Genomic DNA, 23,527 nt, shown 5'->3' with positions numbered 1-23,527 from the left:
AAAAGTGAAGCCAAAACATTTCGGGCGCCCCCTGCTGACTGGCTGCAGTATAGGTCATAAAGCCCGCCTCCTCCATGTTAACAGATGGGTCATGGGTCAAACTATAAAATCAAAATACACGCCACATACACTTTTCTCAAACATGGTTTCTGTCATTATAGCTAGATCTTATTCTTATTTACGTCCAAGTGTTAATTTTTCTGACAAGTTTATTTCTAATTAGTTATTTGATGCTGTCAAAAAGATGATTGACAGCTCTGTTGACAAATCTGGCTCTGTTCCGGGTGAGCAGAGTGGAGGACGATCCGCAAGTGGAAACGTAACTAAAACAATCACTACAGTCATTGAAGTTTCCATACCTGTGAACGTTAACCTCAGACCAACACAGAGAAGCTGTTCTGCTGTTAAACACGCCGATGTGCAGGATCCTTGCTGTTTTTTCGGTAAGTTAAGTGTGTGTTTGGGTTAGCGGAAGTGGCTACGGCCGCTTCACTCGCCGATCTCTACTGCGCATACTCCATATGTCGTCACCATCGCAAGATGGCAGCGCCTATCGCAGAAGCTATTTTGGCATCAAATACGTTCAATGGGAGCAGATGGAGACGTGTTGTCCATCTATATATACAGTCATTGGTTGGATCCCATTGTTACGGTTGTAACTCTTGAATTTCCTCGCTGACGGTTGCTTTGCTTTTTAGACTGTTTGCCTTCATCTGAGCAATGAGATTTTCAGTTATTTTTGGAGATGTATCTGTTGTCATCGATCTGGTCTTGTGTTTTTTTCTTTTCTATGTTCAGCCATAGTAGATTACTGTTTACTCGCAACGCTAGTAGAGACCGGAAATGCAGCCGCTTAGCCCCGCCTACCCTCTCTGGCAGACCAACCACTGCTGGCTGATGAAAAACGCGTCACTAACTTGTGATTTTCTCTTTTCTCATAAAAATCTTTGAGATTATCACAAATTTGTCACAAAACTCAGATTTTACAAGCAAAGAACAATTGTTTAATTTTGCATGAGTGCCACACAGGACTAAGACACATGAGTCGGCTATGATCGATATTTTCAAACACTAGTTTGAACCCTACTGTGAATAAATGTCCCTGAAAGACAGCTAGCATTGGCACAAGAGGGTATCAAAATTAAAACAATCTGACTTCATATACAAAATGTATGTATTTCTCTCATCATGTCATACACAGAATTAACAAAAAGTCAGAGATGAAGTCTCGAAAGTCACACAGCTCTGAGTGTGTTTCTCTTTGCCCACATTTTCTTTGTCTGACTACGCCTGAACAACACACATTAAATACATTAATATCTCTGAATTAGAATGAAATCTTTTTACACAAATACAAAATATTTAAAACACCAGAATTTACACAAATCAAACTCTGTACATGTTTCATAATCCCTGGAATATGAAGTTATAACAGGGGAAGTGATGTGAACACGTCAAACATAAAAGCATACAACAGTGCGGAAGCTGCAAAATGACTGATTGTGAACGCTTCTTGAACGGCTGGCTAGTTGCACTGAATTACACTCTTGAGCATGCTGGGAAAATTAATGAGAACAACACAACTCCCACTTTGTAGGAGACAGGTTTATCCAATTTGTCCATGCTACGGTAGATACAAAGGATTGCGAAGTGCTACAGTGTGCAGTTTGAAGTGCCTGCTCCAAAACGAGTGTGTCTTTGAACACATCTTTCCATTTGTCAGGAAACCATGCAGAGGAACGCTCAGCAAATACTTCAAACGAGCAGATGCGAGAGAACGGTCCATGAAGTGTCATTCCCAGCCATCGCAGGCTTCCCTGCTTCCCACCTGGAGTCACATATTAATCATCTCCTCTTTGAAAGCGACATGAATCAGAGGGAACACGCTTCAGACGGCCAGAGAATCAGCACTGACATAATGACGGAAACAGAATCAGGACGAGGGTCACTGCTGAACAACCAGCAGCTTCATTTAGAGAAGACAGCTCCAGACTTCTCTGACAGAGTGAAGATGACTCTGCGTTTTTGTTTTATTTTACTGCTGAGATGAGAGGGATCAGTTCTCTGGTCAGTGAGCTATACATTTTATTAATTTCATCCTCCTCTTGGTGCTTAAATTATTCAATAAACTGGGACAGGAGGAGGCAGTCCGTCTTAAATACTGGAAACACTAAACACCTTGATTCAGTCCAGCTCTGTGGGATATGTGATACAGCCCAGGGGGTCAGAGATAGTGGTGGCAGGGACACAAACACCTGGATCTTGCTGGAAATACGCCTAGAACTCATCATCGGAGGTTATCAACATGATTTTGTCAGACTTGCGGGAGCTCTTGTTGCCTGTGGCCACTTTCCCATTCAAGTTTGGCTGGATGACCTCCTGCGTGGACTGCTGGGTGTACTGCTGATAGGCCGGAGAGAAGTTGTGGATGGCGTCCTGTACCATGTCTCCGGGGTTTATGGTCTCCTTCAGACCGCTGGAGATGCTCTGCATCGGAGGGAGGTTCTCTGTGGGAACAACAGAGGAAGAGGACATTGGGAGATAAACGGTTAGAGAACAATGCATGTGACTGCAGTGTTCAGTTTCCCTGCCAAGAAATAGACTAGAATATACATTTCATTTGCTTTAAAGGAGCAGTGCGCTCCTGGAAAAAGCCACTGTCAATCAAAGCTGGTGTTCTCTGTAATCGATAGAAGCAATAATAATTGAAATTGGCGCCATAGCTGTGGAGAAAGTTGTACAAACAGCTCGTGGTTTCAGCCATTCTACATTCCTACAACACCCAGCATGCATCGCGCCCCTCCCTCTGAAAGGAACGGCCCAGGGAGAGACGCTGGAGTGAAATACTACCGTTTTCCTGTCAAGGACATTGATCGCTTCAGGCAATGGCTCAGAGCGGTACAGAATCTGAAATACGACAAGAATATACCGGTGGATCTTCTAAAAAAAACTTCGGTTCTGCAGTCTACATTTCAAACCTGACGATTTTAAACGAGACGAGACATCGGAGGCGGGTGTCCCAGATTGAGGAGGTGAAGTTTAGCAAGCGCCAGATGGCGTGTCTTACATAGTCGGGCGGAGGTTTTCCATTAGAGAAGCGGATAGCTCCCTCCAAAGGCACAGAGCAAAATTGCATTTTTTTCCCCCCATAATGGCATCAGCTCCCCATAATAGCATGATAGGACTGAGGTTGAAAACTGGCGAACTGGCCCTTTAATAGCTTGTTAAATTAATCATCCCTATTAATTCACTGCCCACTCGTCTCTGTGCTAACATAAACCACCCAATTAGAGACAGACAGCAGTAATATTTAACAACTTGGTTAAAAGGAAACACTACACAGGAATGATTAATCTCTTTCATCCTGCCTTTTTGTGAGGCTGCAGCCTAAATGGACTGAACAGAACTCAGTCACAGGGACCGTCTGCTCTCATGGTCCCTTAGCACCAAGCTGTGAGCCAGGCTGAATTTCCTCCAGAACTAAAAGGGTCTCCAAGGCAGAAAAAGTAGCCGGCAGGCATCCACAGCGTTCTGCTTAAGGGTCAGCGGCAGTGCTGTTGGGATTGGCTCGTGGAGCTGGCAAAGAGAAGGGAAAGGTGGGGAGGGGTGTGGGAGTAGGGGTCGGTGTTGGTGTCGGTGCAGAGCAGTTAGGCACAGTCTGCTGACTTTCTTGTTACAGCCTGCCTGCCCCGCTCCACAGGGCTGAGGCAGAGGAATGGTAAGCCAGAGGTGCGGCAACCTCTGCAATCACACACATCAACACCTGAGGGTGTGGGTGCAGCAGCAGACTGCAATGTTAATGTTAGTGCCAAACATTTCAGTCATAGGAGGGGGAGAGGACGGCTGGAACAACAAACAAAACAAGAAGAAATGAAATAATCCAAAGTTAAACACGGCTGTGGCATTATTACTGTTGTTTAACTGGACAGGAGGATGAGTAATCTTTCTTTTCATCCGGGATGAGGATGAAAGCCAATCATTTTATCCCATTACCTTCTTTGATTTACATCCTTATTCATAAAACAAATTAGCCTCATCAAGTTGACGTGAAATGTTTCAGTTTTTGTCCTCACCTCCAGTATATCTGCATGTTAAGCAGCTCAGGGGAGAGAGGGATTCCTCTAAGCAGGAAAAAAATTATTGATACTGCCGTTGCAGGCTTTTCCCACGGCTTCCATTTGTCTTTTACTCGAAAGCAGCTTAGACGTCAAAGGGGTGCCGCTCGCTCCCTGCTAGTTACTGTACTGTGGCTTCAATTTCCTCTTCATCTTCCTCTGCATTGCTTTGCTGACAACGGTCCTCTGAGTTATGACTGAAAATGTGTGCCGTTAGGGCCGATGAAAGCCCCTGCTGACTTCCTAAATGGCTGACGCACTGATCATGGCAGCACTACATTTAACATAAGTACAATATGTGCATTCCAGCTGGGGTAATGGCTCAAAGAGGAGGGCTAAATTAGAGATCTAACTTTGAAAGTCAGTCTGACTGAGCTAAATGGCTGCAAAAGGCACAGCGCAATGCAATTACTTTAACTGCTAACACCTAAAGCCGGTGTCAGTCCTTATTCTGCAGGGGGGAGAAGGGCAATTAGCCCCGGAACGTGTCAATGTATTTCGAGGCGAGAGGTACTGATCAGCTTTTGTCTGCTCTCACCTGGCACGTCGTTTTTCTTCTCCTGGTAGACGGTGCAGGTGAAGGCGTATCTGAGGGCGATGGCAGCGAAGAACATTTCAATGCAGATGATAAAGTTCTGCCAGCCTGCCGCCACCGTGCCAGCGCCGACCTCGTGTCCTTCGATGAAGAGCGCGTTGGGTATGACGCCGCAACGTTCCAGGATAGCGAGGACCATTCCTACACAGACGGAACATTTTCAGCAATTCATACTTTTATATACTGATACAGAATAAACAGTTTACTTACCTTGCCAGAAGGATAAGAAGATGACAGATTTGATTGTGAGGAATTTGAGCACCGGTTCGTACGGCCTGAGCAGGTCACTTGTTGCGAAGAAGAAGAGGAAGAGGGCGTAGAGGGCCAGGCTGACTGAGAAGTTGTAGATGATGGTGATATAGAGGTATCCTCCATTTATGCTGCACAGACACACAGGAGAAAAAGCTCATGATTTAATATTTATATTACATATTAGGGACAGTTTATGCAAGTTTGAATCCATTTCAAAAAGACTAACAGATTGAATTTAATGACTTTTTTCAACCATAGTGCCAAAACAGCCAAGAAAACAGGCCTCTTATTTGAAGGGGGGGTATTATGCTAATTTCAAGCGTCATTTCACTCTGTGATACCTGTGGAGTAGCTTAGCATCATTTACAGTTGAAAAGGTTTCTCACACTGGTGCTCTGTGCAGGCCCTCATACAGCCTCTGCTTGAAACGAGTCGCTCGACTCTGTCTCTTTAAGAAACCCCGCCCCTACAAGCCCGTTTTCCAAAAACAGTTTTAAACCTGGCGTTCACAGCAGCCTGGGGATTACTCCAACATACTTTTACCTACCCACGTTTATGGACATCCAACATTGTAACATTATACGCGTCTTAAAATGTGAAACAGCATAATACGCCCTCTTTAAGGCAGTGAATACAGCCTGTTGGTACATGGCCTTCTTATTTCAGGATGAATCCAATTAACATTTGTCCATATTTCATTGTCAGACTTTCTTTCTACCTTCTTTGCATTCCAGAGAGCTCCTCTGAGGACTCAGCTGTGACTACACTAATTACTCCTGTGCAGTATAGAGGGCACGCTTGGCTGAAAGCGTATAAGTAAACAATCTGTGAATCATCACCGTCTTCTTACAGGGCTTAAAGAAAGACATAAAAAAAAAGGATGGTTATTTCTGCCTGCTAATTTTGCTGTTGAAATATATGGAGAAATAAGCAGGTAGAATTTAATCATGTCTATCTTTAAGCACCACAGTGAGAGGATGATGATAGGAGGCTGATTGGAAAAGTCTGTCTCGAGCCCTCGTTGAACTATGCGCCTCTTCTGAGGAGTTTAGAAACAAGTGTTGTCACAGCTGAATCTTCGGAGGGAGCTGCGAAACCGAGAGGCAGAGAAGAGCACCTGAATAAAAGTCGAGCAGAGTTTATGGGCGACAAATTTTATAGCTTTTGATTACGGCAAAAGACAGTTTTATTGAATGTATTACCCTCTCTATATTTCGTTGAGACCCTTATGTGCTCTTCTGGTACGACTGGAAATAGACAATATGAGTGTCTTCATTTCAGAGCACTATAACTGCACTTGGAGAAAACTTGATATAACAGATATAATTCCTTTAGTTCATATTTCAAAAAGCCCTGAATTATTCTTTGCAATACCAACAACAACCGAGAGGCTGCGATTATTGCGAGGATAGTGACACAACTGGGAAAACATGGGAGTAGAGCACCTGCGCAGTCACTCAGGAAAGTTTGAACCTGGAACTTTCTGCTTGATATGAAACCCTTTAATTCTTAGCTGTGTCATCATGCCAACTGCGGAGAGGTGATATAATTATCTCCACTTGCAAATTGTGTCCATGTGTGCATAAACAGCAAAACAAGCCTGCTGGCGAAGGCATGGATGTGTAAGATACATAAAGAATGAAATGGAAGGAGAGGTGGTGCTGGCTCACTTAAAATCTCCATCGTGATATTTGCCAAAGGCCTGCAGGATGATGGTGATGACGGCCATGATGGGTTTGACAACGCAGAACTGGAGAGTCGCCTGGAGAAGACATTACAATTCAGAGTGAGACACCAAAACAAGCAGGGACAACATGAAGGGGGATGAAGTAACGATCTGTTTGTCCATCTTATCAGGAGAAAAAGATCTGTTACTGCTCACTGAAAAAAAGGTGTCTCAGGGTCCCTTATACCAGTGCTTCTCAACTGGTGGGTCGGGACCCAAAAGTGGGTTGCAGATGTGTGCTTGAAAAAAAAAAAAGTCTATGTTGTGCTTTTATTTTGAAGGGGTTTCCTATGGCTTGCGTGCAGTAGTAGTGTAGTTTATTCACACTCCATGTCTTCACTGATTGGGTAATCCCAGCTACAGTAACATTTACATTCTTTAAGCCTTACAGTAGCTGCATTTATGCTGCACTTTTTTTTTTAGTTTATTTCTGTTGAAAAATTAAAATCAATTTGAGGGTTAAAAAATGTCAGAAATCTGGGTCGTGATTCGTCATTAAGGAGGTGGTGGTGGGCCCTGAGGCTGGACCAGTTGAGAACCACTGCCTTACACCTAACCAGTGGCAACTCTCACCTTTACCATTGTAATAATAATAATCATGACATCTGTGTCAAACCTTCAAGGCAACAATTTAAAGTACAAGTTTGATAGTTTCAGAAATAAGCTCTTTCCTTTCACATATTTAAAGATTAGAAGATTGATACCATTAATGCAACAAACATTACAGCTAGCGGCTGGTTAGCTTAGCTAAGCAGAAGGACTGGAAACAGGAAACAGCTAGCCTCCAGGGAAAGATTACAAAATCGGCCGACCAGTGAATGTAATAAACTAATAAACAGGTTTTATCTTGTTTGTGTAATCTAGTGAAAAACAGGTTGTTATGTTTATGTGTTGGACTGTTTGTTGGCTCTGAGATTACTTCCTGGAGTGTCCACTGGCTGCCCGGCAACTGCTCAGAGGGAAGAAGAAGTCCTCCTCATAAAACATAGTATACAACACTCATTGTTACCTACCTTTAGGGCAGATTAAACAAACAAGATAACACATGTTATTTTATGAGCTTAATAGGTGCTGGTTGGACAAAGCTGGACAAGTTGTTTCCCCATTTCTTTGTGCTAAGCTAACATAGAACCGACAGATGAGAAGATCGCTACCAATTTTATTACTCATGCCCAGCAAGAAAGCAAATCAGCGTATTATTTACAGTGTAAAACTGTTGCTATAATACAAATATTTTATACTATACTAAAAAAGACATATTTTGTTAAAGTTGTCTTTGCTTCAGTCCTACAAAGTTAGACACACTGATGCTGAAGTCTAAATGCTGACATGGAGAGGGACTGGCAGGGATGACACAAGGCAGGGGGATGTGGACCTGCGTGGCATATAAAACCAGGAGGACAGGTGTCCTCTGTGTTGTGAATTGAAGCCTGAACCAACCAATTTGACAGAGGCTGCTCCAAACTCCCATCACCGCCACGACACTTGAAAGCAACAGACCGGGAGTGTTCGACTTGATTAGCCAGAGGGAGACGTTTTGAGAATGGCCGGAGTCGGTGGTGGGCTTGACATCAATGATCATTTATATTACTGATTTACTTTGAAGCGGTTAGAGCTGACAGTTTGTTCGTCTCATTTGCCGGTTTTTAGTGCCAGCTTGTCACTCTGAATGTTCTCAAAGCGAATAGTTCTTCATGATTCTTCGTGACAGGCTTGACATTCAAAACACAATGTGCATTAATAATGCTGCTGGATTAAAAGTCCTCAATTTACTGGAGTCATGCATACGACTGTATACCCACAAAGTAATACACATTAGAACTAAGCAGTGAGCGTTAATTATACATACTTATCAGCTGCTTGAATGACAGCTCTATAGCAAACTGCTGCATCAGAGCAATATGTGAATTTAGTATCACTCACATGTGTTACATTAGCCCTTCTTCTGCTGGCAACATCCGAGCAATACAACACTACAATAATGTGTCACACAGAAATCACAGCTTCAACTGACTGAGTGTTTTCTTTTTACCACTAATGAATTCACAGGTGGCAACTATCGACAGTACTGATGTTTTCTCCTGAGTCCAATTAACAGCAACACCTCTCTACTTTGCTCATTACAATACAAGGCAAACAAAGCTGATCAATCTAAATTGATAACAGTTTGATTATAAAATGTATGTATCGGACCACAAGGGTATTGTTTTTATTGTCACGTTGCCTTGCAAATATCTTCCCATCTTAATTTAAACAGAATTTTTTTTTCTTTGTCCGATAATCTCTGTTGCCTCTCTAAACCTTGTCCAATTAATCTTTTTCAAGAGGCTGACAGGAGCTCTTGTGATTGATCATTATTTAAGGCCCAAATTTACAAAAACATTTAATGCGTGGTGATTCTAAAGATTATCTCTCCAGATGTTCCTGCGGGGTGAGGGATGTTAAGACTGATTTTACTTCCCCCGATCTGCTCTGAAGGCCCTCGTGGCCTCACCGATTTCAAACCGTAAATTAAACATGTTCGATTTTTACGATCCCTTATCCTGTTGTGTGGGGGGGGGACCCCGAGCATGCGGTCTGTGGATCGTCATGTGGAAAGAAACGATAGCCAATGGGGAAGGGAGCTGACTGAAGGAGGAAGCGAAACAACCGCAGCCATGGCGACAAAAGCAAACAGGGAGCATAAAATAACATGTACAGCCCATGTTCACGCCGTCTCCACCACTTTTCCTCCTGACTGTTCAGTAAAAATCTTCCTACCCGTCATCTGCAATGTTTGTTTAATCTAAAGTCTCGTTTGACCGCGAGAGATTGAGTGAGATTTCATGTTTTGAAAGTCGGACTTTGGCGTTGTCGTTGCTCTCCAGACACTATAGGACCAAAGCTGTTAAATCTATGATTACATATCGTCATGTGTGGGGTCTCTCACATTTTTAACATCTGTTAAGATTTGAAAAATCTTTTAGTGTTGGCCAGGCATTAGACACATGCACTTGCTCTTCATTTATTGTTTATGTATTTGGATCCTCCATGGTCGACAACAGTGGCCTCTGGGGTCGACAGGATTACACTTTGACACAGGCAGGAAAATAAGACCCTAAAGTGTCCTACAATCTTGATAAAGGACTTAAAACTCAAATGTCAAAAGAGCAGTTTAGGGATGCAGGAGCAGCTTATCCTCTAACCTTATCTCAAAGAAGCACCATAACTCCAGGCTGCTTTTCCATATCAGTGATTCATTTGTTAACCTCTCTTCTAATCACACTGAAGCTTTCCCAAAATGTGCAAAGAATTTTAATGTTTTTCAAACGCAAAAAAAAAGCACCCACGCCTTCAAGAAGTTGATGAGCTGTCAGATATTCCACCACAGCCCAGGATCAGACTCCAACTCGTTTGAAGACTAACACACTGTTTGTTGCTCCAAGTGACAACTTGTGTGATCAATATAATTGAGTGCTTCAGTAATCCAGTTAGAATAAATTAATGTGTGTGACAGCAGTTAATCATTTTTTTGAATCCAGTTAGTCTCCCGCTTGGTGGGAGTGGACCTGCAAAGCAGCATTAAATCATTGCCGAGCTGCTCGATGTATCGATTTCTGAAAATTTCTGTTGAATGAATGTTAATGAGGATGACCTATTTTAAAAGCATGAAACTCCAGGCAAGCCCTCTCACCGCACTGATGGGAGTTTTAGCACTTCGCTACAATGTACAATGCTCTTTTTAAAGTCTACCGAGCGGATCTTCAACGTCCTCTCAGCAGGAAAAAAAACTTTCCTCATATCACCAGAGAGAACTTCTAAGGTTTGTCTTTTAGAAAACTTCACGCCGGACTCCTGTGAAGGCACACTGAGTGTTTATCATTTGCCGCTTATGAAACAAAATGTTCATATCACCGTTTATTTTGTTTTGGAGACATAACTCTCAGTTCCAATTTCCATCAGCGTTAGACTGGGAGGCTGTGCAGCATCCCAAGACGCAGAGAGGGAGCTCTGTGCTGACAGCTCATATCATCTTTTAGTGTTTATTATCAAGCCGTTTCACCTGGCCTCAATTGCTTTTATTCTCTTCCTGTTTTTGTAACCAGTGGATGTTATCTTCTGAACGCACACAAGCCAATTATATCAGCTGTCATTTTTAAGCAGCCTCAGATCAGGACAGAACGGTAATACAAGCTGATGGATTGTTTTCTTAAACTATTTGATGCATTTTCAATGTGAGTAAATTTATTTCACTGGTCACAAAAAGCATCTCCAGAGCGGAGATAAGTGGATGATTGAAGCTCACCTGTTTGCAGAATCTTAAGAAGCCGATGGAGTAGCTCGTTCCTACGAGGCAGCAGGTGCCGTACAGACAACTCGACCTGTAAAGACAAGAGGACGCGATGAGCTGTTATGTCATGTCACTGAAATGTCACACATTAGCTTAGATAACAGAAGCAATGTAATGTATACTAGGGATGCACGATATTGGATTTTTTGCCGATATCCGATATGCCGATATTTTACAACTCATTTAGCCGATTACCGATACCAATATTTTTTTCCCGAACACCTAATGGCAGAGATCATCAACTCTCTTCTGTATTGGAATTAGCGTACAGTATAATGGTGATACTCTTATCACATTTGTTACAACGGTCGGGGTGACGGGTCTTGAGATGGTTAATCAAGTTTGTAGTGTTGAAAGACTTTGCCTTGGCTCCTCCTCGCATCACCGAAGCTGAGCACTCATTACAAATAGCAGTTTTGCGATCTATTTCGGATACTTTGAAAAACTTCCACACCACGGACATTTTGGCTTCTAACTCTCTCATGCTGCAGGGAGACACACGTGACGTCATCACGCTGCGCCGCGCAGGTCTTCTTCGCGCCGGGGACATTGCGCCGAGGTCGGGCATTTAATCAAGTATGCAGCAGCCCATTATTTTATCGGTTAATTATGTCGGCGGATATCGGCGTGTTGGACGATATCCGATAGTTCATTTTTAAGCCGATATCGGCCGATACCGATAACGTGCCGATAATATTGTGCATCCCTAATGTAAACCTACCTAGACCACATGTAATGTCTAACAGGAAGTAACACACGGGTAACATGTGTTTATGTAATCAAACAGCCAGACAATAAAAACAAGCTGGCTAAAATTTTCAGCCTCATTGACTGGCAATAATTCCATGTCTAATACATTTTTCTTTTCCTTCTTTGTAACCAATATAGAGAAGTTACTGATGTCTAATCTCTCAAATGTTTAGGCATCAGTCACTTCAAGTAAGAGCACAGATATTCAGTCAAATTTAATTTGAAAAACAAAATTGGGATTTGCCTGCAGAGTAAAAAAATTGTCCATGTTTTTGCCGTTCGCTGTGTTTTAACTTTGTAGCGTTTTGTTTAAACAGTTTAGACGTAGTCTAGTTTATTAATGGAAACTTACAATTACATTAAACCTAATCTCTATTTTGTATAATCTGCAGGAAGGGACGTGGATTTTAGGGACGGCAGGTGTTCTGGTTTGTCTTTGTAGCACGCTTGTAGTCCGAGTAATATTGACCAATCACGTATCAGCAGGCTGAAATAATCGATCTGACCTTCGCTCAACAAACGAGCATTTTAAAAGTAGTTTTCTTCTCCTCTTGAAGACAGACTTGACAAAGCTTTATGTTTACTTTTTACAAATCTTGTTTCTTTGCCGCTGTAGTTAGCCAGAGTGCAGCCTCTGTGTAACGCACCATTTACACTGAAGACTCACAACAAACAGATAAACGGGCGCTCCTCGGGGGGATTTATTGAACCAAGAAATGACGCTGTTAATTTTGCCGACATATCTGGAGTGGTGAAATTGGCTTAACTTTCGATCTGAACACACGGTCGCTTCTCAAGTTGCTAACAGGACTGTAAACAATGCAGCGCAGAGAAAAAGGAAGTCTTGGCTGGAAGTCGTTTATCACTCGCTGGTTAAACCGGACACGCCCGGACAGGCTGTATCGTCTCAGACAATAGCCAATGGCTTCTGAGATTGCAGTAAACTTAATCTTAACTTGATGTACAATATAGACTTTACCTGGAAAGTGCTTCTAAAATGCAAGAATTTTTACATTCAAACCTCTTTTAGGGAGCGTGGTAACTTCTGACACGCATACATTATGTGTTTTAATTTGCTTTCATGCTGCTGATTAAAAACGTAGTACGAGTTATGCTCTTACTTTACTTAACAGTGTGCCTGATGTGAATTACTTTCTGCAAATCATAAAACTATTTGCTGGAAAGTTTTTATTGATTAAAGACATCACATATGGGATTCTGACGTGTAACAGCAAGGCATAGCATGATGTAGGATTTATGCCTCCATATGTCTCCAATGGCCTTTGCTAAGCCATGCTATCATTTATCAGGGCTCAACATTAGTGTCTGCACCGGCCTAAGTACCTGGCAAAGAGCTGCTGCCCTGCGGCTGACTGGGCCATAAAGCACAGCGTATCAGAGGCTGGTCAAAAGCTCAGAGATAAAGGAGAGCAGCCACTGTTGTTTATTGCCTGCTTTTTCACTGTATCCTCATCATCAACTAAATGCTTATTCAAGGGCGGCAAAATGGACCTTGCACCTTTTGAGATAGCACAACGGTAAAAGTTATAACTTTAAAATATAATGCTTATAACTTTTTACATCTTTCTGCTGATGTTGCAGCAATACGCTTCCATAATTTCCCATTTTGAAATTTTTTTGTACATGTACATGTATGCCCCAGCTGAATACAGAGTTGGAATGGGAACACTCACTGTATGGGCTTCCCTCGAATCTCCGACATGATTGCGCTCTCTCCTCCCAAATACTCGAAGGACAGGCTCAGGAAATTGTAAATGACAAATGCTGTAACAGAAACAGAAGAGATACATCTTTAAACAGTGTACCATACATGTTTCATGACTGTAGAAGCATTACTCATCACCTTTAAGTACTTCATTTAAAAAAGGTCAAATCATTTCAGAGCAGAAAAAGTCCACATGATAAAAAATAATTAGTCCTACATTTTGGAACAATAACTGTTTCAGTCGTTACATTAAGAAGCTTCCAAGGGTTCTGTGTCTTGGAAATCCCTTCCTAATCCTTTGTTGCTATTTAAGGAGGGATTAAATGAAGCTAATGCAGATGGTGTCCAGTCAAGAGAAGGTTCATTATGTTTTAGTCGTAGCCGCTGGTGGTATTGCGGTCTCCCTGCTTTCTGACGCGCTGCACTATCAATCAGCCACAAAATTGGCCTGCAAACTGGAAACTAATCTCCTGAATAATGTATTTCCTACTTTTCCTGTTCTCAGATTGCTTGTAATCCATTTTGCATATGATTCACCTTTGCCATTGGTGAAGTGCTTTGGTCTTAAAACTAGAATACATTATTACAGTTACAGTCTACAAAGGCAATTTAATATATATCTGCAGAGCACGGTTTCTATAATATTTGAATACTGAAAAAATAAAGTTTAAGAAAGTTATCCAACATGAAAAGTAAGTTTTGTTTTTCACTTAGAAACACTAGAAACCAGCACACAGAAAGGATCCACCTAGAAATGTAACACCTCAAACAATGAGTCCTGCCAACATGACAACAATGACTGGTGCGAAAAACTCGTTTGGTCAGTTCCTCGTCTTTCCTTCACCAGGAACCAACTAAAATATGAATGCAGGCCAGCAACCGCTATCAGGCTGATTATTTAAAGGTCAGGGCTCATACTTCTTACCTTCGTAGCAGTCTCGAACAGAGTCAAAGTAGACGTAGTACTGGTCGTTGCTGATGAAGAGCAGGCTGAGCCAGGAGTCGAAGGCGTACACTGGCACGATAAACAGGATGCGGATGATGTAGCGCTGCTCATTGGGGACGGTGTAGGATCGAAGGTGTGTGTAGATCTGCAACACAAATACAAACAAATCACATGTAAAACATTCCCTGCTCCAGCCCAGCAGGGTTTATATAATAGGGTTATGATTTATATTACGGAAAGTGTCTATTTTACATTTCTAAGAGCCCAAGGTGACATCTTCAGTCTACTTTACTGTCTTACCATCAGTCCAAAACCAACATTTATCCAAAGTACACTCCTATAAAACTTTGCATTTGCAGTATTACAGACTGGGTGTCTGGTGTGACTTCACAAGCAGCGCCCACTTAGTGACATGTTTTCCATCACCCAGCAGTGGTTGGTCTGAAAGAGAGGGTAGGCGGAGCTAAGCGGCTGCTTTTCTGGTCTCTACAAGTGTTGCGAGTAAACAGTAATCTACTATGACTGAACAAACAAAGAAAAGATCGATGACTACAGATACAACTTCAAAAATAGGTGAAAATCAAAAGAAAAAGAAACAAATTTGCCACTCAGATGAAGGCAAACAGTCTAAAAAGGGAAGCAACATGAAAGGATATGTGGGCTCCCGCAAACACCATTTATCGCCACAGGAGAGCGAAACTGAGGTCTAGCGATTATACCTTTAAGCATGAGGAAACAAGAAAAAGAAAATTCCCTGCTCCAGCCCAGCAAGGTTTATATAATAGGGTTATGATTTATGTAACAAGGAAACTTAATGCCTGCCTAATAAAACCCTACATGTAAAATTCCGGTCACATTTGGAATATAGTTCCCCATAGGTGTTGCAATGAATAACACACCCTGTTTTCACTAAAATATACAACAAAACGATGGTTTTTAGAAGCAAAATAACTCAACTAAGGCTGAGCCTAACAGTCATTTTTATTGTTGAGCATTAGATTTTCCTAGTTTAATAACTTCTTACAATCCCAAAAAATCATAGAAAGTGGCAATTCTAATATCCAAGTGCCCAAGGTGACATCTTCACAACCACATTTATCCAACGTACAATAAAGCAGAAATCCCTCAACTTTGAGAAGCTGAAACCAGAGAATGGCCTTTTTTTCATGAAGACTAAATGATAAATCATTTCAGCTCTAAACTTGACATCTTTGTAGTGGATCTGAATACATTTCACAAATATACAGATAACAACTGCACCTTATGATTAAAAGGCGTTGTCATATGAAGGGTTTTGGTTTCCCTAAAGCAATGACACTGAAGCGACTCAAACCACATGGGTGTGATCGGCACGATATGTCAAACATCTGAGAGCTGGCAGAAAAACAATCAACTTGTTCTCCACCTTGATGATAATATTTATAGCAGCGTACTTTTTTATCTTACACTGACTGCTCTGTCTGTGAAAAGATCTGCCACAGTGAAACGCAGCAGAGGGATCACACGACTTGCATTTTAATGACCCTCCAAAATATCCCGGCCAAAACATTATATTATGCAGCTTTAACTTCAGACTAAACGGCAGACGACAGGAACGTATACAACTCTCCCTAATGGCTATGTACGGCTTCCTAAAGGTGACACAGTTCAGCTGACAACAGAGCATGTTTATACTGGAATGATCTGATTTCCATCGTTCTCAGGGATCTTCATATAGACATGAAACTATCACCTGATATTAACATACATAAGCCACATCCTTATAATGGAGTTAATGTCTGACACTGCATTTGTAGTGAGGCCATGTTAAGGACAGGCCCATGCATTGTTATGTGGAACAGATACAACGTGGTATGATCTGTATGTCAATAGAGACAGCTCGTTATGCTGGCATACGACTGCAGGCTGATTTATCTCACTACACGAAGCTGTTCGGCCAACTGCACGTCTAACCCAACAAACAATACAGATGGAAAAATGTCAGCAGACTTTTTGTACTTTTATTAGCAGATGTAATAAGAAAATATGTATTTTGGTGATGACTTATTCTTCATTAAAAAAAGGACCAAACGATCGCTATGCTGAGCCGTTGGTTTGCTAAACGATTACAATCCAAGTAATCACACCAAGCTTAATCTGACTAATAATAACTCTCTGGAAGACAAACAAAACAAACACAACATTAGAACCAGATTCACCCATTACCTCATTAGACAATCATCTCATTACTGGAGCAACTTCTCGATTAGCAAAGCAGCCGAAAATTAACCACTTGGATGCGATCCGTCGCTGACAGAAGTTATTTTTCAAACAAAAACCATGAATTTCCTGCTCTTCGTTGTCTTGAATTAAAACTGCAAATAGCAACATGGAAGAATACACCCTCTTCTCTAAAAAGATGGCTGCTGTTTTGTGGTTATTTTCGTGGGTCTGGATGTTTTTAACTTAAAAACCTTCGTTTGTAGGAGCGAGCAAAACAACATGCAGAGTCTCACTCCGCCCAACACATTCAGCTTGATTTAATGGCCATTAGAGGTTGCACATTACAGCTTGATTACTGTGAGGTTGGGGGTGTGATGCATTTTGTGCACCTCTACATGTGAAGTGAAGTAGACGGTTTTCTGACAGTGAAAGTAATTGATAATTGTACGCAATAGAGACCAAATCTCAGACGTCTTCTTTACAGTTCACACTAGAGGAAGAATAATATACGTAAACTTAAGTAGAATCATTATTCATATTGCAAAGAGAAGAACGTTGATGCAGCCTCTGTGGTCTGTTGCTTTTAATCTCAAATGCTCAGAGTAGCAAATGGACCCATACACCCACCATCTCACACTCCAGCGATTACCAGTCCGGAAAGTCCATTTTACAGCACAAGGGGAACTAAGGTCATTGTCTACCTGTGCTTAGTATTCCGAACGTGACTTTAAGACTCTATAGCAATCCTCAGGAGCCCAGTCAGATGAAACACCATCGGCATTGCAACACTAGTCCCACAGACTGTTTTATTCTCCCTGTGTGACAGATGCTCGCCTGTTGCACGCTAGCCCCACTCTCCCTGCGGTATACTTGCTATTTATTTGTTCAATTAGAATGTCTTGCTGGCAAGTGTTTGGCCAAACAAGTGCTATATTAAAAAGATAGAAACCAATTTGCTGTATATTGAGCCACAAATCCCTAAACAATGATTGCGTTTGGATCACAGGATGCAACATGTGGATGCTTTGCGAGGATATTAAAAAGCTTAGAAAGCTTCCCAAACCGTAACAAGTCTTTAGCAGAAACTGTTGTAGCCATATGTGTGCTAATAGAAATATGATCCCTGCGTATGACCACCAGCCTGAGGATGTTGGTTGGATGCACGTTCAATCGACCTAAGCTGGGGACTGTTAAAGCCATAGCGAACAAGAAAACAACACGCTCATCCTTTATGCTGCTGAAAATGTTATCTCAATATCAACTGATTTCCCTGCTGATAATACACTGCACCCTGCCGCATTCTCTGCAAATGATAAACCCATAATGATAAGCTATCATCTGCGCACAGTGGGTAACTCACCCACACAAGAGGAAACACTCATTTACAGCAGCTGTGAAATGGATTCTGGGTAAAGGTGGGCTCTGTTGAACCACTGATTCTTCCTGACCATCTTTTGCTCCCACACAGAGAGAGCTTACTGTGAATTCATTGTCCTCTAATCAGCTAAAGGATTTCCGTCCGTTTTAATCTCATAGCCACTATCAACTCTAAAGGAGGCCGAAACATTCTCACAAGGCAGTGGGGCAGTGCGAGCACAAAGTAGAGAGAATAATACCTGCCTGGAAAGGATGAAATACTTTATGACTCCATAAGACAAAGCACCAGTGTGAGCTGAGACTGTGCTGTAAGGTAATAATCCTTTATGGATACAGGAACTTGTTCCCGTCCTCTGGCGAGGGAGAGGCGCCAACCATCTCTGATTACACATTTACATCAGTGGGGGTTGCAGTGCTTTAAAGCTGTATTACTCACACTGTGCAACATGCTGCAGTGATCTAAGGCATAGCTATTTAGACATATGGTTGTGTGGTTCTATAGAAAAATGACATGAACTCACCTGGTGACATGTGATGAGCAAGGCAGACCAGACAAATATCCCCGAGAGGGCCTGAGCGGTCATTGTGTTCAAAAACATCTGGTCCTGGATGATTGACCCGTTGCCTGTTCGAATAATGGTCATGTTTGAGATGTCCGACTTGTCTGGGAGAATTGGTGAATCCAGGTGAACAATGGAATTATTCTCGGCTGATGGATCCACGTCTTCAAAAGAAACGTTCATCTGGAGGCAGAGAGAAAAGACACTAAGTCTGTGTAGGACATACAGGTAGAATGTTAAGAACACCTGCCCTCTAGATTGGACTATTTCTTATAATGTCTTAATGCATTCTGCTGGACGTACAAAACCTACATTTTAAAGATATTTAACAACAACATAAATATATTACTGAACAAAAACTACTGTGTAGGAAAATGACGATCTGTCCGACTGTGTTCAAATAATCAGTGTCTTATTAAGCACCTGCTTTACCGTCAACAAAAAGCTCACCTTGGAAGCAGCTTTACCCCGTTTAGATGGTAACTTCTGTCCACTGCTCCGGATTTTCACAAGCCACCTTATAAAATCAACATCGAGGATAAAATTGCCTTTCAGAATAATCAAACGAGTTCATTTACTGCCATTGACAAACCACCCGTCGCCTCTGTCAAAGACGGGTTCAACAGACTGGACTTCCTTGTTCGAGACAGGTACCAGACCGAGGTCGAAGTCCACGCAGCCGGCGAGTAAAAAACTCAAACCAAAAGTCTAACAAAGAAAAAACAGGAAAAACTGCAGTAACCTGAGGTGTTTATTCTAAGAAACCAGGTAAATCAAACTTTCAGTGTAAACAAAGGGATTTGAATGTGTCCTTAAGCTGCGAGTCAAGGGAGCGAAAGAGATAAACAGGTTGGGCACAGGTGAACTGATCACGTGCCATCTGCTCCACATATGTCGTCATCACGTTGCCTTTATCTTGGTAGGATTATGGTTTCAGCCTCTTAGAGGATAACTAACATTGAAATACTGTACTTCAAAAATAAACTTATCTATAATAAAATAAAACCATGCATAGAGATGAAACAACGCCTCTCAACAGCATCAATCATGTAAAATAAACTAATCATACTAGGCCTATATGTATGCAGGTTATATTGAAAATCCATTTTCTAAGAATAAATGAGACGTATAATCACAGAGATAAAATCAAATAAATATTGCTTTGTTTGAATACAAAGCAATATTAAGGCTAGTAGATCTGAAATAATAGTGTAACTTTAAAATTGGATACAATCTGCTTTTGATTTTCTGTAATGCCCCCTTAGCCTAGACTATAATAAAAATACGGACTACAGCACACATCATTTAAATGTGTTGAAATGAGCATCAAATTACTGTTGAACTGCATTTCTGACAGAATACAGTTACAATTGCAGATTAGATGGACGAGAAAAGGCAAATTTAGCAGTTTGATGGGAGCATTTGTAATGCTTTAATTATTTTAAGTTTTTAATTAATTATAACAAAAAAACACTTCAGTGGTTGAGTTTTCATTAGTTTCAAAGAGAGAAGAAAGACAACGTTTTAGAACCGACACATTTTATTTTTCTTCTTATTCTTTTCTTCAAACGAATTTGAATATTTGCATTTCAAAATACAAAAATATAGAGTATCAAATATTACAAAAAACAAAACTGAAACAGTTACTAGAATAAAAAGTTTGAACAGTGGTGAAACTGGAGATATTGGCCATCATTTTGCAAACTTAACTTAATGTGCTTTTATTTTTTTAGAGCATAGCCGCTTGCAGAAAGTCCTTTACAAACAGATAAACATTAAATTATGTTTTCCAGTAATCCAAGTAATTACTGGAGCAAAGCATTTCCTTTTTCATGTCTCATGAAGTCTCCAGGCTTCATGTCCATTTCTTTAACTTCCTACCAGACTTTACAACTTTTGATGACCTCTTGCATTTGTTTTATTGCATCTAAGGAGGAGTCCTTCAGTGCCAGCCCCAGCAAGACGGGCCTGTTTCCCGCTTCTTGTGACACACACGTTGCAAGATTTTTGGCACAGACATGTGTGAGGGGCTGAAAATAGAAACACAAATAAGAAAAAAGATTATTGCATATAGAAGAGCTGCAAGTAACATGTTTATGAATGAATGACTTTTACAATCTTTTAGTGGAAAGAACTACACCACAAAGTGAAGCCACTCATTCATTCCATCCGTGTGACTGATAATGCGAGTGCTTCAGAACTGTTTCCCTGTTATAAAACCAAAGAAAGGTGCAACTGTGGAGCTAAAAAGAAGCAAACATAATTATAATCCATTTTATTGGTAACTTTTGTCTAGCACTATATGCCAGTTTAAAAATTACACCATAATTCAGGGCTTTCCAAGTATTAACTTTAACAGTAACTCCATGCCTGAACACATCTAATTCTCTCCATGTACCAACACAGATCAGAAGCAATCTCATCTGCCCTTTCACAGTGTGAAATGAGTTACCCTGTGTTGCAACAAGCCTGTCTGGTGTCCTGTGAACAAATCTACATCACACTAATACAACATTTATTTGAATCATTTCATCAAGAGTACCTCGTCTTTGCCCAGCAGTACTTTGGTGGAAAATGTTGGGGTGCTGATATCATTAGATCTGGAGTCAGGCGTGACAGACACCAATGTCCCAATTTTGCCGTACTGAGTGAGAACTATGAATATGTAATTGCTGAATTCAGTGCAGACGACCTGCGTTGAAATTCCATTGACTTCTTTCTCTGTCTGTCTCGATTTGATGATGGGCTCCGGAGAAGACATTCTGTTATTCCTGGGGAAGAAAAAGAAACAGGAAATGGTACTTGAAGATGATTTGTAGGGCCGCAGCTTAAGGGTAATTCTACCGATTAATTTCATAATTACTAAACGATCTGCTTATGAATTTTGGTAATAGAAAATCTGAAAATGTGACAAATGGTCATTATGATTTCCCAAATCTAAAGGTGAGAAATACGCCAAAAACTCCTTCAGTCTTTTTTGTATAATGACTACTTTGTCAATCCTTCATGTAGGTCTTTCATGCATATTTTTCGTATTTTACATACACCAGGCTTCTCCATTATTGGCAAGAGACAAAATAGTAACATTAAAATGATCTTTATATACGACTTACGATTCAAACTAGTTATATCAGGATTTCAGTCTATAACAGCACACTGTTAGCAGCTAAGTAAAGAAAACATGCGCAGAATCATTAAAGAAGTGTGTCCTACCAACTGCAGAGAGATTTTATGAGAGATATTTTGTGAACTTTTAAAAGAAAAGAAGACAAAAGTGATTTTTCGGTCAGGGGGAGTAAACATTACTGACATGCAGAAGCTTATTAGCGTTAGCTACACAGCTAACGCTAGTGTTAGCTTCAGCTTTACGCTTCACATTTGATAAAACAATGAACACGTATTTCAAAGTCTGTGTACAATAACACGAAGCCCTCACCCTGTTTTCCGTCTGTGCACAGTGTCAACCTTCTTCTGCACTGGGACAATTCACTTTCAGCAACTTCAGGAGCGGGCTGCAAGCACTGTCATTCACCCACACCAACAACAAACGTGCCTCGTTTCCTTGTGCGTCACGAAGCATTTGCGTAATGACGTAGCAAACAGGCACGCCTGATTTCCGGGTTAGATCAGGCTCAATTCACAAAAGAAGATACTGATTGGGGTTATTTGGAATCCAACACCGATAGGTATAAAGAGGATTGTGCTTGTTAAGACTAAGTAATGCCTAATTGAATGAAGTTGAATAGAAAATAAAAATTATAGGGAACAAAATTAAAAAGACTGAACAAAACAATTAACAGTTTTTATTAATTTTCTTCATTCATTTCAATAATAGCAGAAAGACCTACATGAATTGATATATTTATTTTGATGTATTTCCCCTTAAACAACTGGCTTATTATTTTCATGATCTGTTTTAGAGTTCTGGCAAAAGTCTTTGAGAAGCACACAATAGTTAATCTCTCAGGGGAATCTTTGTAACTTAACATATATTGTCTTTAGTTTCTAATGTGATAACAGTGCATGAGGTGAAGCACTTGAACCCATCCTTCGATTCATCAAAATATAGATTCAAGTCTTGTTCAACCAATTACCTAACAACAATTTTAAACCAGGCATAGATGGACTTTATAGGGCTACTGTAATGTTTGCCTCATGTCTGTCAAGTTGGACTCTAACAAAGTCACAAGTGTTGAAATTAATCTGTTTGCACAATCAGACTGCAAAGTAATCAGTGTGCTTCAGTTCCTGTTTTCACCTGGGTAAATAGTGTCTAAACAAACGCTTGACATGATGGTGTGTGGCTGTGGGTCCGGTTTTGAGCTTGAGCTTGAGTTGAAAAAACTATGTTTGATTTGCATCCAGCTTTTTTTCATTGCCTACTGTGCCTTTTATAATTGTCCTTTTTTGTCTTTATCACATTAATGAAATACATTTGCAGTTTTATATCAGCGTTTGCCTAAAGTTAGCCAAAGGCTTGCAAATTTAGCACACTTTGTGTCTCTCTTTTCATTCATTTAATTAATATTCACAGTTCTAGCATTGTTAAATGCATGATTATACCTAATCTGCATAGTCAAAAATAACTGTGAAGAAGTTAGGCTGATATGACTGAAAATTAATTGAAGTATTATCCAGGATGAATTACCTCAAATTTAAAATGAGTAAATCCTCTTTCCTGGTATATTTCAATCAATATTAAATAACAGAAACAACTCTTCCAAAGAAAGAAACCTACAGAAGCAAGAGGCTTTTTAATTACCTGTAAATGGAGCTTTAATTGTGGGAGCCGATAAAGTCATGCTTTTCATTTCTATCCTCTTTTCCCTTTTTTTAAACTTTAAGCAATGACTTTGATAAAGTAGAGGCACTTTACAACCCCAGATGAAGAAAGTTTGGCAGTGTAGACTTTTATGATTGATAAACTTAATGGAAGTATAAAAAATCA

The 23,527-nt window shown here is 40.8% G+C and overlaps 2 protein-coding genes across 2 annotated transcripts; both read right to left on the bottom strand.

The window, feature by feature from the left end:
* Positions 1-126: 126 nt before the first annotated feature.
* On the bottom strand, positions 127-19,427 carry tmem184a (transmembrane protein 184a). The gene is made up of 9 exons (XM_069674219.1): positions 19,030-19,427; positions 18,541-18,762; positions 14,420-14,585; positions 13,463-13,553; positions 10,974-11,049; positions 6,633-6,724; positions 4,921-5,090; positions 4,654-4,851; positions 127-2,507 (listed from the first exon to the last, which is right to left on the bottom strand). Exons 2-9 carry the CDS (start codon positions 18,760-18,762, stop codon positions 2,278-2,280), a joined length of 1,245 nt encoding a protein of 414 aa, XP_069530320.1. The 5' UTR covers positions 19,030-19,427; the 3' UTR covers positions 127-2,277.
* A 688-nt stretch (positions 19,428-20,115) lies between these two features.
* On the bottom strand, positions 20,116-22,127 carry psmg3 (proteasome (prosome, macropain) assembly chaperone 3). Its single transcript, XM_069674695.1, has 3 exons — positions 22,016-22,127; positions 21,122-21,350; positions 20,116-20,609 (listed from the first exon to the last, which is right to left on the bottom strand). The coding sequence occupies exons 2-3, from the start codon at positions 21,338-21,340 to the stop codon at positions 20,457-20,459; spliced, it is 372 nt and encodes a 123-aa protein (XP_069530796.1). The 5' UTR covers positions 21,341-21,350; positions 22,016-22,127; the 3' UTR covers positions 20,116-20,456.
* Between the last annotated feature and the right edge of the window lie 1,400 nt (positions 22,128-23,527).

This window comes from Semicossyphus pulcher, unplaced genomic scaffold (genome assembly GCF_022749685.1).
Source record: "Semicossyphus pulcher isolate SPU_LCO1_2020_fin unplaced genomic scaffold, fSemPul1.0.p SCAF_23, whole genome shotgun sequence".
Classification (NCBI taxonomy): domain Eukaryota; kingdom Metazoa; phylum Chordata; class Actinopteri; order Labriformes; family Labridae; genus Semicossyphus; species Semicossyphus pulcher.
The sequence above is the reverse complement of the archived record's forward strand: the minus strand, read 5'-3'. Positions and strand labels throughout refer to the sequence as shown.

Excerpts from the sequence above, each read along its gene's own strand:
- psmg3 (XM_069674695.1), bottom strand. The coding sequence starts at position 21,340 with ATGTCTTCTCCGGAGCCCATCATCAAATCGAGACAGACAGAGAAAGAA. Across the intron at positions 20,610-21,121 it reads TACTGCTGGGCAAAGACGAG|CCCCTCACACATGTCTGTGC; the intron begins GTACTCTTGATG and ends TTCTATTTTCAG.
- tmem184a (XM_069674219.1), bottom strand. The coding sequence starts at position 18,762 with ATGAACGTTTCTTTTGAAGACGTGGATCCATCAGCCGAGAATAATTCC. Across the intron at positions 11,050-13,462 it reads ATTCGAGGGAAGCCCATACA|GTCGAGTTGTCTGTACGGCA; the intron begins GTGAGTGTTCCC and ends TTGTCTTTACAG. Across the intron at positions 4,852-4,920 it reads CTTCTTATCCTTCTGGCAAG|GAATGGTCCTCGCTATCCTG; the intron begins GTAAGTAAACTG and ends CCGTCTGTGTAG.